The 18,894-nt window shown below is 39.4% G+C and overlaps 1 protein-coding gene and 1 long non-coding RNA gene across 5 annotated transcripts in view; one reads left to right on the plus strand and one right to left on the minus strand.

Annotated features, from left to right (window-relative positions):
* Nucleotides 1-565: 565 nt before the first annotated feature.
* Nucleotides 566-9,144, minus strand: LOC139357208 (uncharacterized). Its single transcript, XR_011610011.1, has 3 exons — nt 8,935-9,144; nt 3,153-3,316; nt 566-2,726 (listed from the first exon to the last, which is right to left on the minus strand). It is a non-coding gene; the product is annotated as an uncharacterized lncRNA (long non-coding RNA).
* Nucleotides 9,145-9,267: 123 nt separating this feature from the next.
* LOC105481157 (sperm associated antigen 16) overlaps nt 9,268-18,894 on the plus strand; it is a 1,164,883-nt gene continuing 1,155,256 nt past the window's right edge. For 2 of the 4 annotated variants that reach the window (XM_071073329.1, XM_071073330.1), the window contains exon 1: nt 9,268-9,518. In XM_071073329.1, the coding sequence (XP_070929430.1) occupies nt 9,383-9,518 (136 nt within the window). In that variant the 5' untranslated portion in view covers nt 9,268-9,382. The remainder of the gene's footprint in view (nt 9,519-18,894) is intronic. The other 2 variants (XM_011740504.2, XM_011740505.3) reach the window with 1 other exon arrangement.

An 18,894-nucleotide genomic window follows, 5' to 3' on the forward strand; every position in this document is an offset into this window, starting at 1 on the left:
TGCTTTCTTACCTCCAGGAAGGACAAGGAGCTAACATGAGTTATCTTTTATACAGGGAACAATTCAAACTCTGCTTCCCATTATCCACAAAGAATTGAGCATAGCATTATATGCTTAGAAAAAAAATTCTTCTCCTTCTTTCTTTCCTTCCTTCCTTCCTCCCTCCCTCTTTCTCTCTCTTTCTTCTTTCTGGTAATATGCATAATTGCAGACATGCTAAGACATGTTAAAGTCAATCAGGGATTATACAATACTTTAGATAAATCTATTGTATTTCAGGTATAGGATGTGACAACTGAGTATCAGGAGAACATTGCAATGGCTGGAAGAAGGCTCTCTCCAGCAAGACTGTCTTGGAAATTGCTGTATACCCCACTGCATATCGAACAGTGGAATTTTCATAGGCAAGTCCCCCCTGCTCAAAGTGGGCATTAGATGTGTGTTAAATGTTCACTGCTAGAATTGTCATAATGCTTTCCTAAGTCAGACTTCCATTTCTTTTTAAAATACATTTAAAACTTTTTATTTTGATAGAATTTTAGATTTACAGAAGAGTTACAAAGATAGTATAGCTTAACTCAGCTTTTCCTTTATTTTTTATTTTTAACTTTAAGTTAAGTTCAGGGGTGTTGTGGTACATATACACCACGGAATAGTTTACACCCATTAAAAAGAATGAGATCATGTCCTTTGCAGGGACATGGATAGAGCTGGAGGCCATTATCCTTAGCAAACTAACACAGGAACAGAAAACCAAATGTGGCATGTTCTCACTTATGAGTGGGAGCTAAATGATGAAAACACATAGACACATAGAGGGGAACAACAGACTTCCATTTCTATCTACCTCTTTCTCTGCACAATTCTTCTGTCTTTCCAGTCATTGTCTTTGTTGTTGTCCTGACCACTCTTTCGAAGTCTTTCTGTTCTCAGTCTGTACATAGTGCCTGATGAGGAAGTGAACAAAATAGAGGAGGGTGCCCTGGACTTCAAAGGTAGCCCATTCAGTTTTCTCCTATGTATGAAAACAAACTGTATTTTTTCATCTGTGTGGTGAGAATAGCACTTTCAGGTCTAAATTCACAAAGGCACATCATATTAGCCCTTTTGGTGTGTGGTAAGAACACTGAATATGAGGTCTACCCTCTCAACACATTTTAAAGTACACAATACAATGTTATTGTATATCAGATAGATTAAGAAAAAAACTCTTGGCAGCAAAATAAATCTTCAAATAGTATGGAAGTAATGGTGATTCCACACAGAGTCAATTTACCAGGAGGTCCTGTTGAACTGCAAATGACCGACAGCCCAACAGAAACTGACTTAAGCAAAAGGAATTTGTTGTTTTAAAAGAAAGGTCAATGGTGAGGCTTGTTTAAGGAAATGCTAGAATAAAGGTTCAAGCAACTTTTTAAAAATTAATTTTTTATTTCAGAATAGTTTTAGATTTAGCAATAAGTTGCAAAGATAATATAGAAAGTTCCCATATACTCATATTCAGTTTTCCCTACTCTGAACATCTTACATCAATATGGTACATTTGTTACATCTAATGAACCATTATTGACACATTATTAGTAACTAAATAAAGTCTATACTTTATTCAGAAATCCTTAGTTTTTACATAATATTCTCTTTTCCCTAGGATCCCACGTTGCATTCAGTCAGCATACCTCTTTAGGGATCTCTTGGTTGTGACAGTTTCCCACTTTTCTTGTTTAATGATTGATATGTTTTGACTGTGTCCCCACCCAAATATCATCTTGAATTGTACTCCCATAATTCCCACATGTTGTGGGAAGAACCCTGTGGGAGAAAATTAAATCATGGGGGTGGTTTCCCCCATACTGTTCTTGTGGAAGTGAATAAGTCTCACAAGATCTGATGGTTTTCAAAACAGGAGATCCCTGCACAAGCTCTCTTTGCCTGGTGCCATTGATGTAAGACGTGACTTGCTCCTCCTTGCCTTCCACCATGATTCTGAGGCCTCCTCAGTCACGTGGAACTGTGAGTCCAATTAAACCTCTTTATTTTGTAAATTGCCCAGTCTCAGGTATGTTTTTATCAGTAGTATGAAAACAGACGAATGCAGTAAATTGGTTCCAGGAGTGGGGTGTTGCTGAAAAGATAGCCAAAAATGTGAAAGCAACTTTGGAACTGGGTAACAGGCAGAGGTTGGAACAGCTTGGAGGGCTCAGAAAAAGACAGGAAAATATGGGAAAGTTTGGAACTCCCTAGAGACTTCTTGAATGGCTTTGCCCAAAATGCTGATAGCAATATGGACAATGAAATCCAGGCTGAGGTGATCTCAGATGGAGATGAGGAACTTGTTGGGAACTGGAGCAAAGGTGACTCTTGTTATGTTTTAATAAAGAGACTAGTGGCATTTTGCCCCGCCCTAGAGATCTATGGAACTTTGAACTTGAAAGAGATAATTTAGCGTATCTGGCAGAAGAAATTTCTAAGCAGCAAAGCATTCAAGAGGTGACTTGGGTGCTGTTAAAGGCACTCAGTTTTATAAGGGAAGCAGAGCATAAACGTTTGGAAAATTTGCAGCCTGACAATGTGACAGAAAAGAAAATCCCATTTTCTGAGAAGAAATTCAAGCCAGTTGCAGAAATTTGCATAAGTAACAAGGAACCGAATGTTAATCCCTAAGACAATAGGAAAAATGCCTCCAGGGCATAATAGAGGTATTCATGGCAGCCCTTCCCATCATAGGCCTGGAAGTGTAGGAGGAAAAAGTGGTTTTGAGGGCTGGTTCCAGGGTCCCCATGCTGTGTGCAGTCTAGGGACTTGGTGCCCTGTGTCCCAGCTACTCTAGCCATAGCTGAAAGGGGCCAAAGTAGAGCTTGGGCCATGGCTTCACAGGGTGCAAGCCTGAAGCCTTGACAGCTTCTGTGTGGTGTTGAGCCTGCCTGTGCACAGAAGTCAAGAATTGGGGTTTGGGAACCTCCGCCTAGGTTTCAGAGAATGTATGGAAATGCCTGGATGTCCAGGCAGAAGTTTGCTGCAGGAGTGGGGCTCTCATGGAGAACCTCTGCTAGGGCAGTGCAGAAGGAAAACATGGGATCAGAGCCCCCACACGGAGTCCCTACTGGGGCACTGCCTAGGGGAGCTGTGAGAAGAGGGCCACCTGTCCATCATACCCCAGAATGGTAGATCCACTGATAGCTTGCCCTGTGCACCTGGAAAAGCTGCAGACACTCAACACCAGCCCATGAAAGCAGCCAGGAGGGAGACTGTACCCTGCAAAGCAACAGGGGTGGAGCTGCCCAAGAACATGGGAACCCACCTGTTGCATCAGCTTGACCTGGATGTGACACATGGAGTAAAAGGAGATCATTTTGGAGCTTTAAGATTTGACTGCCCTGCTGGAGTTTGGACTTGCATGGAGCCTGTAGCTCCTTTGTTTTGGCCAATGTCTCCCATTTGGAATGGCTGTATTTACCCAATCCCTGTAACCCCACTGTATCTAGGAAGTAACTAACTTGCTTTTGATTTTACAGGCTCATAGGTGGAAGGGACTTGCCTTGTGTCAGATGATACTTTGGACTGTGGACTTTTAGGTTAATGCTGAAATGAGTTAAGACTTTAGGGGACTGTTGGGAAGGCACAATTGGTTTTTAAATGTGAGGACATGAGATTTGAGAGGGGCCGGGGTGGAATGATATTGTTTGGCTGTGTCCCCACCCAAATCTCATCTTTGCTCCAGTTCCCAACAAGTTCCGCATCTCCATCTGAGATCACCTCAGCCTGGATTTCATTGTCCATATTGCTATCAGCATACTCCCATAATCCCACATGTTGTGGGAGGAAACTGGTGGGAGATAATTGAATCATGGGGGTGGTTTTTCCCATACGGTTCTTGTGGTAGTGAATCAGTCCCATGAGATCTGATGGTTTTAGAAACGGGAGTTCCCTGCACTAGCTCTCTTTGCTTGCCACCATCAATGTAAGAAATTACTTGCTCCTTCTTGCCTTCTGCCATGATTATGAGGTCTCCCCAGTCACATGAAACTGTGAGTCCAGTTAAACCTGTTTCTTTTGTAAATTGTTCAGTCTTGCATGTCTTTTTCAGCAGTGTGAAAATGAACTAACACAATGATGTTGATAGTTTTGAGAAGTACTGGGTAAGGTATGTTGTAGTTTCCCTCAACTGAGATTTATCTGATGTTTTCTCTTGATTGGTCCATGCTTACAGGTTCTGGGGAGAAAGATCACAAAGATGAAATGCCATTCTCATTACATAATACCAATACCAACATGACTTATCACTGTTGATATTAATCTTGATCACCTGGGTGAGGTGGTGTTTATCAGCTTTCTGCACTGTCAAGTTGGGATTTTACTATACAAGAAACTCACTATGTGTAGTCTATACTTAAGGAATGTGCAGCTATGTTCCATCTCCTGGAATGTAGAGTATCTACATAAATTACTTGAAATTATTCATCACAGGAGATTTGTCCATTCTTCTCCATTCATTTATTTATCATTTAATCATCTATTTGTATCAGTATGGACTCACAGATATTTATTTTATACTTTGAGTTATACTTCAGTACTACTTTATTAATTTGGTTGCTCAAATCATCCTAGCTTCACTTAGGACAATTGGCTGCTGAGTCCCTTTGACCTATGTCCATCACTTTGAGATTTTTTTTCAGAGGCAGGATCTTTTTTACTTTCTGGAATGGTAAGATCCTCTAGGCTCATCTTGTTTATTCCCCATCAAGCCCTAAAACCAGCCGTCTCTCCAAGGAGCCCTCTATCCTTTTAATTAGCAAATGGTATTAAAATCTAAAATCTGAAGTGCTCATTGTAATGGGGGTGTTGTTGCTTCTAGGCCCTCTCAGCTGACAGAGCAAAGAAATACATGTGTGTATGCTACGGGTTCAAGTCATTGCATCTGGGCTCAAGTTTTCTCTTTCTTCACTCAGGTCTTCCATGCTGACTGAATTCTTAGATAGATAATTTCTTCATTCTTGCAATCATGCTGGAGCAACTCCAGAACTAAATCCCAAGGGGCAGAGTAAGAATCTCCCAAAATTTCCAACAAATTCTTACCAAATCTAATTTGGCTCCTTTTAAGACACATACCAACTTCAGAACTGATCACAGTAGCCAAGAATAATGAGGTGTTCTTTTGGGTTAAACCTGGAACATATGTTCCTTGCCAGAGACAGAGGATTGACCCTGTTTGAACTACGTGGGCTCAGAATACTAGAGAAATGAATTTTCAGTGGTTGTTGGTGAAAAAGGGAAATATATATGCTGTATATTTGAAATGATAATTTTTCACCATAGTCAATTAGTACTACTTCTATGAATTCAGAAATCTAAAATTGGCCACCACTTACTGTTAAGTTTTGAAAGAAAATAAGATAGTTACTTTTATAAAAAGATGCATCAGTGAATGACTTGGGCTCTATCTATAGCAAATGAATGCTCATAACTTCTGAAAATTGAATACTCTTTTACTATATTATTGCATGTAATTATTTTCTGCTTTAAAACTACAAATACAAAGAGTACATCCATTGTCAGCTTCCTTTCTGGTTTTGCTTTTAAAAATAATTTCACTTTTACATAAATGGAGCATTTAGGCTGGGAGGAGATAAAATTTGTTGCCTTTTGTGGTTGTTGCTTTATTTCTACTGTCTCCATTGGTTTTCTTTATTTATATTTTTCAGTAATACATTCAAAGGGAAAGTAGATAGTTTGCTGTTCATTCATCAAAATATTAAGGCGCTTTTTCTCCACTCCAAGGAAGTTTGTGCAGTATATTAAAAAGGAAATATTATAGGATGGAAAGGCATCACCAAACAATCACTTTGGTCTGAATTTTTTGTTTTTTCTTAGTAAAGCATTCACACTTCTTTTTAATTAAACTAGTTATTAACAGAATAAAAATTCAAATGTAACACATTTATTTTCAAATTTGTTCCTTGAAAATACATGCTAGTTTTAAGATATCAGCAGTCTTCCTAAAAGGTTGCATCATGTTTTTATTTGAATGCAATTATTGGTTCTGTTTATATTTGTTAAAATTATATTTGCTTTTATTTCATTGCTTTACAGACCATTGTGGAGACCAAAAGGTTCACAAAATAAAATGTTAATGTAGCTTTAATTGGAATTTTTAAAACCACTTCTGCTTAGGTCCCTGTGAAATGTGTTTCAAATTGTAGTTGAACCACATATATCTTGGGTGACTTCCAATTTTGAAATCCATGAAATGGATATAATCAAATTAGTAACTCTGAATTAAAACTTTGGCTACTTGAAACTTCATAGAATTAGACTTACAGGTTTTCATTTTTTTGAGGAGTGTAGTTAATGATACTTCTTTCAGTTATAAGTCTCCTGTTTTTGAACTCTTTGGAGAAGATTTTTTTCCCATTTCTCCTCTACATTAAGCAATGGATATTGGTCATAATTTATTCATTTTATATGACCCTATTAAACTCTTTCCCTTTTTTGAATGCTGCATATTTCTTTCTCTTTTCTCTCTTTTCCTCCTTCCCTCCCTTCCTTCCTTCCTTTCTTTCTTTCCTTCCTTTCTTTATTTCTTTTTTTTTTTTTTGAGATGGAGTCTTGCTCTGTTGCCCAGGCTGGAGTGCAGTGGCATGATCTCAGCGCACTGCAACCTCTGCCTCCCAGGTTCAAGTGATTCTCCTGCCTAGCCTCCTGAGTAGCTGGGACTACAGGCGTGTGCCACCACACCGGCTAATGTTTTGTATTTTAGTAGAGACGGGGTTTCACCATGTTAGCCAGGATGGTCTTGATCTCCTGACCTTGTGATCCATCTGCCTTAGACTCCCAAAGTGCTGGGATTACAGGTGTGAGTCATCGTGCCTGGCTGAGTGCTCCATATTTCTAAAAATATTTAAGTTTTATCTTAAATTGTTTCTGTATGTTTAAGTTTCTTACAAATACAATATCCAATTTAAGCTTGCATATTCATTCAATATTTTAAGCAAATTTTATTAACGATTATTTACTGAAAACATTTGATATACCAGACATGGTTATAAGTGCTTTTCACGTATGTTGCTTAGTCTTTATATTTTAGTAAGGTAGGTATTAAAATCTCTGGTTTACAGAACAGGAAACTAAGGCTCAGAGAACTTAATTAAGGTCATACAGAAGAGGCAGGAGACAAACATCTGTAGAAGATGACACACTACATCTAAAATGTCAGAATGATGAGCCATTGTAACAAACAAAAACAAATAAAAGTAAACAGTAATTGTTCTGAGAGATCCTCCTTCATGTCTTTTATGTTCCTACATGTCTTGCTAGATATGCCAAAAATGTAAGGCTTTGACCACTCCTTACTCAGGTCATTTGTGAAGGCTGGATTTACAGGAAACAACCTTGAGAGATGAGGTAATGCCTTCTTCTGAAACAAAGAGCAACCTTTCTATAAAAGCAGTGGATTCTCCAATGTCAGAATTCTTCTCCTGTATTTTCAGCCTCCTGTAATTGTTCCTTGCATTTAATGAGCACTCAGGAAATGTGTGATGTGAGAACTCAAGGACAAACAGTAGGGTAGTAAAAGAATAGGTACCAGGAATGAATTATCCGACTGTTATATCTACCTGTGACCCTTGATTATTCTAAAAAATAAACAAAATCAAACATTTAATAGAAATAACAGCTAACATTTCTTAGTATCTTCTATGTTCCTGGTAAGTTCTTAATGCTTTATGTTGCTTTACCCCTTGCAATAGCACTTTGAGGTAGGTAGTATTGTTGTCTTTGTTCTACAAATGATGAAACTAGGGCCTAGAGGCATTAAGTAGTAGTTTGCCCAATGTGTCATAGCTAGTAAGTGATGGAAGCAGGCTCTGAAAGCTGTCTCTCTGGCTCTAACACATGCAGTCTCAAACTCCTCCTTAGGAAGTTACTGCTATCTTTTGGTAATAAATGGGAGCTTTTATGGGATCACTGGCTTCCAGTTTTCATCAAGAAATGTAGAATGAAAAATAATACCATTCGCCCTGGCAATCCCATTACTGGGTATATACCCAAAGAAATAGAAATCGTTCTACCATAAAAAGACATGCACATGCATGTTCATTGATATTCATAACAAAGTCATGGATTCAACCCAAATGCCCATCAATGGACTGGATAAAGAAAATGTGGTACACATATGCCATGGAATACTATGCAGCCATAAAAGAATGAGATCATGTCTTCTCAGGGACATGAATAGAACTGGAGGCCATTATCCTTAGCAAACTAATGCAGGAACAGAAAACCAAATACTGCATGTTCTTACTTATAAGTGGGAGCTAAATAATGAGAAGAAATGGACACAAAGAGGGAACAACAGACACTGTGGACTACTTGAGGAGGAGAGTGGGAGGAGGGAGAAGATCAGAAAAAATAACTATTAGGTACTACACTTAGTACCTGGCTGACGAAATAAGTTATACACCAAACCCCTGCGACATGAGCTTACCTGCACATGTACCCCTGAACCTAAAATAAAATTAAGGGGGAAAAAAAAGAACAAATATTTGCAAGGAAAAGGGCCTTGAATTTGCTTCTGATACATACACAATATAACCTGAGGAAGATCCTCTCATAGAAATAAGACTACACATGATAGGGCAAGTGTCAACTATATACATTTGTTAGGACCAAATTTGTAGCTCATAATTTTTATGCAACTGTTTTTACCTTGGCGAGAATCAATGCTACAAATACTATTCCAAGTCTTAGTATATGGAACCAAACTCAAAACAGATGTCCAGCTAAATGCATTAAAGATCACAAGAAAGGACTTGACAAAGCTGAACACCATAGTTCTTTATTGCTAAGCGTCTGGTAGCTCCCCTGGGTCAGTCTTTCAATTATGATTTCTAGAACTTTATTTTTTCATTTTTAAAAAACTTCTAGGTGTTGAGAACTCACCTTTTCTAGTAGTTTTCCCTGGGAACACTTGGGGATCTACAAACATCCGAAATTAGAGGACTGCTAATGGGCAAGAATCAAGAGAAAGGTAATTCAGAGACGACAACGAAGTGGGAAAGAAATTATAGGGTCAAAGCGAAAGAAAACCAAGCTGCTTGGGTAGGAAGGTGCAATGCAAGCCAATTGTTTATTGTATCTTGTCCGCTCTGAGAGCTGCGCCTGAACTCTCGCGTTAACGGCAACAACGTTGCCACGGTAACCGGGAGGCCCGGGAGTGCGACAGCTACTTGGACTCCTGGCAACCCTTCCTTGCCCCGGGCTCCCGTGGGGCGGGGTGAGATATGCCGGGATCTCGCGAGAGCTGCCTGGGGCCGTTGGGCAGCGTCTTCGCTGTTGCCCTTAGGGACAGCTGTGGGCCGGCCGGTGGAGGGGGCTCGGAGCGCCAGAGATGGCTGCTCAGCGAGGGATACCGAGCTCCGCCGTGAGGGTGCTGGAAGAGGCGTTGGGCATGGGTTTGACGGCAGCTGGGGACGCGAGGGACACGGCGGACGCGGTGGCGGCTGAGGGCGCCTACTACCTGGAGCGTATCCTTCCCGTGGAGGCGCGGCTTGCTGCGCTGTCGGGTAATGGGTATTGGGAGGAAGGCGAGGGCCTCCCACTGGGGGCGCCTTTTGAGCCTTGGGGCCACTCTCCGGAGGAGACTTTGTTGGACTTCAAGGCGCTGTTTTTGCCACCGCAGTCTTCCTGAGAGCCACTCACTGAATTTCTCGCCCTTAGTAGCGCAGGGTGTCCCGTACCTGTTAGAAGAGTTGGGAGACCTTCCAAGGCCTCATACTTAGTAACCACTCAGTACATTTTGGATGAAGGGTTGCTTTTTATGTTAAGGCAGCACAACAAATTGCTTCAACCCTCCTTGCAAATAATGGGTTTCCTAAGTAAGCCCTCAATCTTTCAGAAAGCCGTCCCAATAAATTCAACGGAGGAACGTTAGGAGACTAGGGAAGGACCTCTGCCATTGGACTTTTAGAAGCTGAAGCTTAGAATACCCAACCCACGATCCAGTTGGATTGTCCAGTTAATGCTTAAATGCTTAGTTTTGATAGCATTATCTTCCTGGGTAGTTCCAAGTTTGACTATTTAATAATAATAATAGTATAGTTGCTTTTTTTTTTTTTTTTCCTTGAGCAAATAATGATCTGGTGAACTACACAGCTCAGAGATGTTAGGAAGAAAGCAGATAGTGATTAACGATTTTTATCGGAAGTAACAGAAAAATTGAATAACCATGTGTGGATAATTAGGTCCACTATTTCTTGTGTTAAGGCTTTAGAACTCCCTTCCTCTAGTTATATAGATTAATCCCTACTAGGGAGATGGGGAGGGTTCATGAGAAAAAGACATCTAAGTCCTTTATTCAGGCGGTAAGAAAGAGATGATTATCTGTTCAGTTCTTAAAGATATCAAGGAAACTCCAAAATCTGCCAAATCTTATTTTTTTTGTCCAACTGTAATCCTCCCCAGCTTTAATTCAAGATTTCGGAAATCCAGCAATGATTCATTTTGTGAGCTTTGACAAGCCGATTAACCTGTCCTGACTGAGCCTCAGTACACATCCACACTACAGAGAGCTGTGAAGAATTTAGTTGAAAGATTAAAGAACATATGTAGTATTTTATTGGGTGCCAAAACGACTTTTACAGGAATAGAAATTCGAATCGCTTGAAATCAATTTGAAAGAAATATGTGGGTGCTTTAGTGTCATAAGTGAGGTTTTATACTGTTTTCATAGATCTAACAGGCTGTCTTTTCCAGTAATATTCCTCTTTAACAGCGATTTTCATAATTCTTCCTAAGCGTATCTGTATCAGTGCCCTCGCTACTGAATGGTAACCAGGCATCTTGTAATTTTGTTTGCATTAAAATTATTTCCATAAACACATAGTTTAATTGTTAACATGAGATTGACACAATCAGGTAACTTTTTGCAAACATCTTTGTGAAATAAATGGTAGGAGTCTAACATGACAGAACTTTCAGCAATGAAAATCAGGTTTACTTAATTTGCAGGGAGCTCACTGAGTCCCACCTGCCAAGATGTAGCAGTTTGCAAACCTGTCTTACAAAGACTTCTTCAAATAATCACACTTACTGGAACTTTAACACATATAAGCAACTGTAACTTTTTAGGATTTTACTATCCACTGTGTGAATTATGCAACCCATTTACTTTTCTTCTTTCTTTGCTTGACTGACTACTATTTTGTCTTTTAACCAAAGGGTAGTCAGGGGATACACAGTTAAACATTTAACCAGTTAATTTTGCTATATTCCATGCTGAGGGAAGAGGTTTAGTCATTTCAACTCCCAGTTGAAATGAAGTTTGAGGATTGCTTGTGAATACCAATTTTTCCTGTATCCCTGGGCTCTCTTCACATGGTTAATTAAGAGTTGCCTGTGTAACGTTATTTGACATTGTTTCTTAAGGCAATTATGATAGTTGCTAAAGTGAGACTTCTTTTGGTTAAAAGTTTTTGCTTTCAGGTAATTTAATTGAGCTATTGTGGTGGGTAAATAAAAGTTACAATATGCACAGATGAATCAGAAATCTGATGTCCTGTGCTTCCCACATATACTCAATGACTTCTAATCTGCATTTGGTCTGGACTTCTCTTATTTATGACTGAACAGATGCTCCTAGTACATTAGACAATGAGCTATCAATACCGAGCAAGACTTTCAAAGAAGTTGACTTGAATTCTTTAGGAAATCTCTCACTTTTCTGCTTTTAAATACCCAAATATGAAGAATATGAATAGACTAATGTCTAAACCAGAAACATAGCCAGGATCCGCCTTGTGGGGGGACATTAATAAAGGTCCCATGTCCTTTATGATGGTTTATACACTGTGTTCAGGAAAAAGAGTTCTTACCTTGCAACACCCCTTCCCTGTAATCTCCTAACTCTAACAGTGCCACCTATTTCTCTTCTAAGGAACCTCAGAATATCATTGCTTTTATGTTTTAGACTTCAACAAGGTCAGATACAAACATACATGACATGGTTCTTAGCTATTGTCAGAACACTAAGAAATTGAGTTATGGAGTACATGAATCCTCTGTAGAACTCATCATTAGAAAAATACTTGCAGCATTATAAAATATAAGGTGAGATTTTAGCTATGTGATAGATATGTAAAGGGTCAAGTAGGTATCTCCAGAACCTAGAAGGAAGGTTGGTTGTCTTTTGTGAATGAATGAATCTCTTATTAGAAATCAACACAACTTGGGTGAGGTTTTCAATTGTAGTGAGGAAGGGCTGCCTATAAATGTGTGGCTGCAGACATTTGGGACTGCCCCGTTCCAATTGGAAGGCCAGAATGAATTTGTACTAAGAAAGCTAAGGGTTAATTGATTTTGTTGTTCCTTGTCTAAAGAGACTTTGTTCAAGGAAGAGTAAGTGAATACGTGGACCCTAGGAAAGTGGAGCCTCAAGATATTGTTTTTGTTACATATCTCCCTCTACATGGACATCTGGCTCCTCTAGCTTTTGATTATTTCCTCTCTCTAGGCATTCTAATACTAAGGATTTGGCTTTTTAGATGATAGGTGTAAGTTTACTTGCCATTGAAAAGGTCTCCCCAACCCCCGGCAGCAATTTCTGAGAGTTGAGTAAGTTTAAGCCAGTTCTGTGAAGCTAATCAGCTCTGGATGGAGTCCCAAAGTCAACTCTTTCTGAAACTCCAAAATTAAGGACTCTAGACCCTGAAATACGAGGATCACACTAGACTGATGCCCTTATCTGAGATACTGAGGACTGTAATTGAAGTAGCAAGCCTGTAGATAAATATCTTAACCTCTACCATGCTACCTTTAGAAAAAAAGTATATTTTTGGCCAGGCGCGGTGGCTCAAGCCTGTAATCCCAGCACTTTGGGAGGCCGAGACGGGCGGATCACGAGGTCAGGAGATCGAGACCATCCTGGCTAACACGGTGAAACCCCGTCTCTACTAAAAAAATACAAAAAACTAGCCGGGCGAGGTGACGGGGGCCTGTAGTCCCAGCTACTTGGGAGGCTGAGGCAGGAGAATGGCGTAAACCCGGGAGGCGGAGCTTGCAGTGAGCTGAGATCCGGCCACTGTACTCCAGCCCCGGCGACAGAGCAAGACTCCGTCTCAAAAAAAAAGAAAAAAAGTATATTTTTAAGAGATGAGGTATTGCTCTGCTACCCAGGCTTGAGTGCAGTGGCATGATCATAGCTCACTGCAGCTTCAAACTCCTGGGCTTGAGCAATCTTCCCACCTCAGCCTCCTGAGTAGCGGGAACTGCAGATGTGCGGCACCATACCCAGCTAATTTTGTTTTTTGTTTTTGTGTTTGGTAGAGATGGGGGTCTCACTCTGTTATTCAGATTGGTCTTGAACTCCTTCAAGGCATCCTACTGCCTTGGCCTCCCAAAGTGCTGGGATTACAGACATGAGCCAATGTACCAGTTTGCTGTCTTCTTAAGTAACTGTTCTATCTAGTCTTTCACTGCAATAGTAATGTTCACTGATAACTTTAATTAAAATTTAAATTTTCCTTATTTTATTGTATTTTATTTTTTGAGACGTCACCCAGGCTGGAGTGCAGTGGCACGATCTCGGCTCACTGCAAGCTCTGCCTCCTGGGTTCATGCCATTCTTCTGCCCCAGCCTCCCGAGTAGCTGGGACTGTAGGGACCTGCCACCACACCTGGCTAATTTTCTTTTTTTTTTGTATTTTCAGTAGAGACGGGGTTTCACTGTGCTAGCCAGGATGGTTCACTTTGGCCTCCCAAAGTGCTGGGATTGTAGGCGTGAACCACCGCACCTGGCCTTTCCTTTTTTACAATTTACTGTATGGTTTTTAACTTTTTTTTTTAAAGCTAAACATTGTAGTTAAGTAAAACATTTAGAAAGGTGGATGCATAGATTTCTTTTTCTTTTTTAAAACTAGCATTCTCTTAGATACTTGTGTTAGCCACTTTTTCTTCTGTTATAAAATGGTACTTCTCTGAAATGTTTGTAGTATTAAGTGAAAAGACATTTCTAAAATCCTTAGTAATTGTTATGAACCCTAATAGTGTATTTCTTATCACTGGAACTTTACGCATGGGTTCTTAGATATTAGAACATACATACCCTATGTATATTCAAATGAAAAGGATACACAACCTGCATATAGACAGACTAAGAACTATGTTACTAAATCCAGGGTGTTGATATTTACCTGTGTGAAAGTCATAGGCTATTTGGAGAGAAAAAAAATGTGTTTTGCTCTGTGTCCTTTAGTCAAACGTTAATGTGCAGGTGACTCACCTGTGGATCTTTAAATGAAGAATCTAATTCAGTAAGTCTGGCAAGGGGGTGAGATTCTGCGTTGCTAAGAAGCTTCCTGGTGCTGCGGGTGCTGCTGGTCCAAGGACTGTAATTGAAGTAGCAAGCCTGTAGATAAATATCTTAACCTCTAGCCTTTATATTTTCAGATAGAAATATCACATGTAGAGCCCATATCTTTGGATCTCCTGGCTTAGAGGTTGGAAAGACTTACACCATCAGCTTCCATGAGCACTATGAGTCTTATATGCTGAACAGAAGTTATTTTCCAGTGATGAAGGTAGAAGATACGCAATAGCTATCTAGAACAGGAGTGGCCAGTACATTTCTCCACTCTTACCAATTCTGTTGAATTGGTAGTGGCTCCCTGGTATAGGATATTAATAAGAATTCTGAGTCCTCATGAAGACTGTGTGGTAAAAACTGCAGGGAGCAATTGGCAAAAGGGAATGTGACCACAAGCATGCCAGCTACCTTCCATTTTTGTCTGTATTATTCAGTTATTTAAACTGGCCTTCCTAAGAAAGGGACCAAGACTATGGTATTTGCTATTTACAGTATTTTTATTTCAGCTTAATAAGTAAAATGTTGATCATGGAAGATCCAGGCTAGATTTTAGATTGCCTCTGTGTACGTTGGCTTTGCAGTGATGGCAACGATTACAAAATGATTTCTGTCTATAGTAGCTTTGGGAAATCATGTAAAATATAATTAGCTATATGTTTCACTCCAGTTCTTTATAAAGATGTTGCTGCTGCTAGCAGTAAACACTACCTACAAATGCAGCAGTGGAAGAGACCAGTGTGTAAGGTACTTTGTATGCTGCTCGCATCTGAAAATTGTTCATTGGTTTCTGGCTCTGGTCCATTTGTGGAATGTTACTTGTCTCTCCCTCATACCAGTTGGCATCTCAAGCTCTGCGCCATTAGGCCAACCAAAATGTCTCACTGAGTTTTCTGGCAGTTGTGTTCTCTGTAGTACTATGATGGGCTTAGGGCTCCCTGGCAGTTTCAGTGTGGGTGTTACATTTTCCCATTTTCTGAAAAGATTGACAGTATCAGGATCTGGTGCAGGCTCTGCTAGTGCAGAAACTATGAGATAGTTCACCCATGGTGACCAAATACCAGGGAACTAATTCATGCTATGAAACTCACAAGTGCTACTAAATTCCTTCCAGAGCAAATGGAGATTTGTGAGGAATGGGAGCCTCAGTCTGTGTCTAGGTTATGACTAGGAATACAGAACCTGGTCTGAACTTGGATGGTACTGTAGGCTGTGGCTTCAGGGCAGGGAGAAAAGGGGAGCCATGGACACTACCCTAGGCAAGAGCAGTCTAGAAAACCAGGCACAGTATTAAGTGTCAAGTCAAGGCCAAGTGTGCAGATAGGTAAGAACCAGATATGAGGGGAACAGATGGGGCAGAAGAAAATTTTGGGACTGAAATTCACCAGTGTTCTTCGAAGGAATACTAGGCAGTTAGAGGGAAGGGAGTTTTGTAAGGGCTCAAAGGCAGCTTGACATTAAGAAACTAGTTTTAGGCCAGAATGCTAACTTGTTATTTCAGTAGAAAAATAACTTTGCATGAGAACTGTGATTAACTTAATTGTATGGATGTTTCCTAGAGAGTAGGATCACCTAAGAGATTAAATTACGGATGAGAAAGTTGCTCAGTGAAAGTAGAACCAGAGTATACAGAGTTTTATCATTCTTGACGAATTAACCTTTTCTACTCTGGCAAGATTGCTATACAAAACAATGCTTTCCAAAGTTTTTCACATACAGTACTCCATCACATCCTACTTCACTCTGCCTTTTATGCTGTCCCAAGGGCCAAGGGGATTGATATCTCTACGATGCACTATTCTTTTTGTGAGAATCCAAGAATGTCATTTCTCTCAGGCTTTGGAACCAGATATTGCTGGATATCTGTTGAGAAACTCATCTGTTTTCATTGGGTCGATACAGAGATAGTGTCTGAGTCCATGTCCCTTTTTACCCTAGTTACTGGGAAGCTTAGAGTCAAATCTGGGGGTTATTTTTAAACAATCTTATGAGACCTATGGTATGTGCTGCATCTTAATCTTATTTCTATAATACTGTTTTCTTTTCTCCTCCAAATTCCACATTCATTAATTGTCACATTTTGTACAGTGTGTATATTTGCAAACTGCTACAGAATCACTTTAGGATCAGTTTGTGCACCTGTCTTTTGCCAGCTAGCTAGCCAGGTAAACAGATGCATACAAACATAAGTGTCAAAGTGCATTTATGTGTTTAATAACATCGTGACATTTAAACTGAGTTGCCTTTGGGAAATTTTATGTATAAATTATATTGTGGATACATAAAAATCAATCAAAGTATGTATCTTCCTAGTTTGATTGTTTTGTCCACTACCTGACGTATTGTCTCATCAATCTCTTGCCCTTGGTTAGATTTCGTTTTGAGTCTGTAGTCGGTAGCTCTTTTCTGCTTCTCTTTCCTCTGGGGGTCTTCAAATTGAGCTATTTATGTGATTTGATTTACCTGTTATTAATGTAATACTTGAGAGTTTTTGGAAAAAAATAGGTGAGTTCATTACCTAGGGTATTTGTAAAAACATATTGTATATTCCTATTGTCTCATTGTAGAAACAGTACGATGTAGCAGCAAATTTATGGCATTTGTATCTCAGGAATTTATCTTTGTCATTCACAGCTATGTGATCTTGGGCAAATCTTTTAATTTCTGATTCAGTTTCTTCATTTTTAATTTAGAGATGATTGTATTTGTGCCATTTGACCTCACTGGGTTGTTGTGAGAATAAATATAGTTTTGGTCCATGTGAAAATACTTTTAAGCTTTGTAAAATGGTATTTATGTTTTCTCTTAATCTTTTTTGATTGTGGGAAAGTAATACATTTAGGTGATAAAAAGCCATTGTCTAGAATATTTGCTGGGTAGGAGTATATAAGTGTTGTTTGATATTTTTTATGCTTTGAGGACAAATCACTTTTTTTTCTACTATATATTGCCATGTGACATCTTCCTCATATAATCTTATCAGTGGTTGGCTTATTTACAACTTTAAAGTCTATCCAGAAGATTTTAGAGTATTCTTTTTGAAATTATTGTAATGTGTACATGGTGAAGGATGGCATTGCTTTTCTGAAGACATACAAATGACTGTATACAAAATTACTTTCTAGGAGCTGTCTCTCAGAAGGGGTCATGCTTTTTCATAGAAAAGAGGCTGACTTCCTCTAGCTGAACCTTCGGAAATTTTATCTTATATAAAACTATCAGAAATATATAAATCTATAACTGGAGGGAAATTTAAAATGTCTTTTATTCATTTTAACATATGGGGGAACAGCAGCATGAGAAATGTAAGAGATTTTTTTTCCATAGATACTCTTTCCAGAGTGAGAAAAGAAATGACAACAAACACTTGTATATCATTTACTATAAGCCAGGCACTAATCTAAATGCTTTACATATATTGACTCTCTTAACACTCAGAGTATGGAAAGAAGCCAGTCTCTAAAATAAAATGACACCTTGATATGGTTTGGATGTGTGTCCCCACCCAAATCTCACCTTGAATTGTAATAATCCCTATGTGTCAAGGGCAGGACCTCGTAGAGGTAATTGGATCATAGGACCAGTTTCCTCCATGTTGCTCTCGTGATAATGAGTGAGTCTCATGAGATCTCATGGTTTTATAAGTGTCTGGCATTTCCCCTGCTTGCACTCATTCTCTCTCTCATGGCGCCCTGTGAAGAAGTGCCTTCTGCCATGATTGTAAGTTTCCTGAGATATCCCCAGCCATGCAGAACTATGAATCAATTAAACCTCTTTTCTTTATAAATTACCCAGTCTTGGGTATTTCTTCATAGCAGCGTGAGAATGAACTAATACGCATCCAATGAGCCCCACCTCCTAATATTCATGCTCTTTTGTAATCCTCACACATTGAATAGGCATGACCCATGTAACCAGTAGGATAATGAAGAAATGATGTGTGACTTCTGATCTTTGGTCAGAAAAGCTATTGTGGCATCCACATTGTTTTCTTGGACTGCTTATTCTGGGGATAGTTAGCCCACCATATCTTGAGGATGCTCATGTAGCCTGTGGAGAGACCCACATGGGGAGGAACTGAGGTCTTCTGGGAAACTAGTACTATGTCAGTGAGCTGCCATGGAAATGGATCCTGCTGCCTCATCTCAGCCTTCAGATGACCCTAATCCTGCTGTCATTTTGACTGTGACATGAGAGACCCTAAGTCAGATTCCACGAGCTAAACCATTAGTGAGTTCTTGACCCAGAGAAACCACAGTATAATAAATGCGTGTTGTTCCTTTTTCAGCATTATTGACATGTAATTGACAAAATTACATATATTCAAGGTGTACAATGTATTTTGATTTACATATACATTGTGAAATAATTACCACACCCAAGCTAATTGACTTGTTTACCTTGTATAGCTACCTTTTCATTTTTATATTACTTGTGGTGAGAATATTTAAGATCTACTCTCTTTACAGATTTTAAGTGCACACTACATTATTATTAGCCATAGTTAGTGTGCTATATATTAGGTCTCCATAAATTCTTCATCT

The sequence above is a fragment of the Macaca nemestrina genome, chromosome 11 (genome assembly GCF_043159975.1).
Source record: "Macaca nemestrina isolate mMacNem1 chromosome 11, mMacNem.hap1, whole genome shotgun sequence".
NCBI lineage: Eukaryota > Metazoa > Chordata > Mammalia > Primates > Cercopithecidae > Macaca > Macaca nemestrina.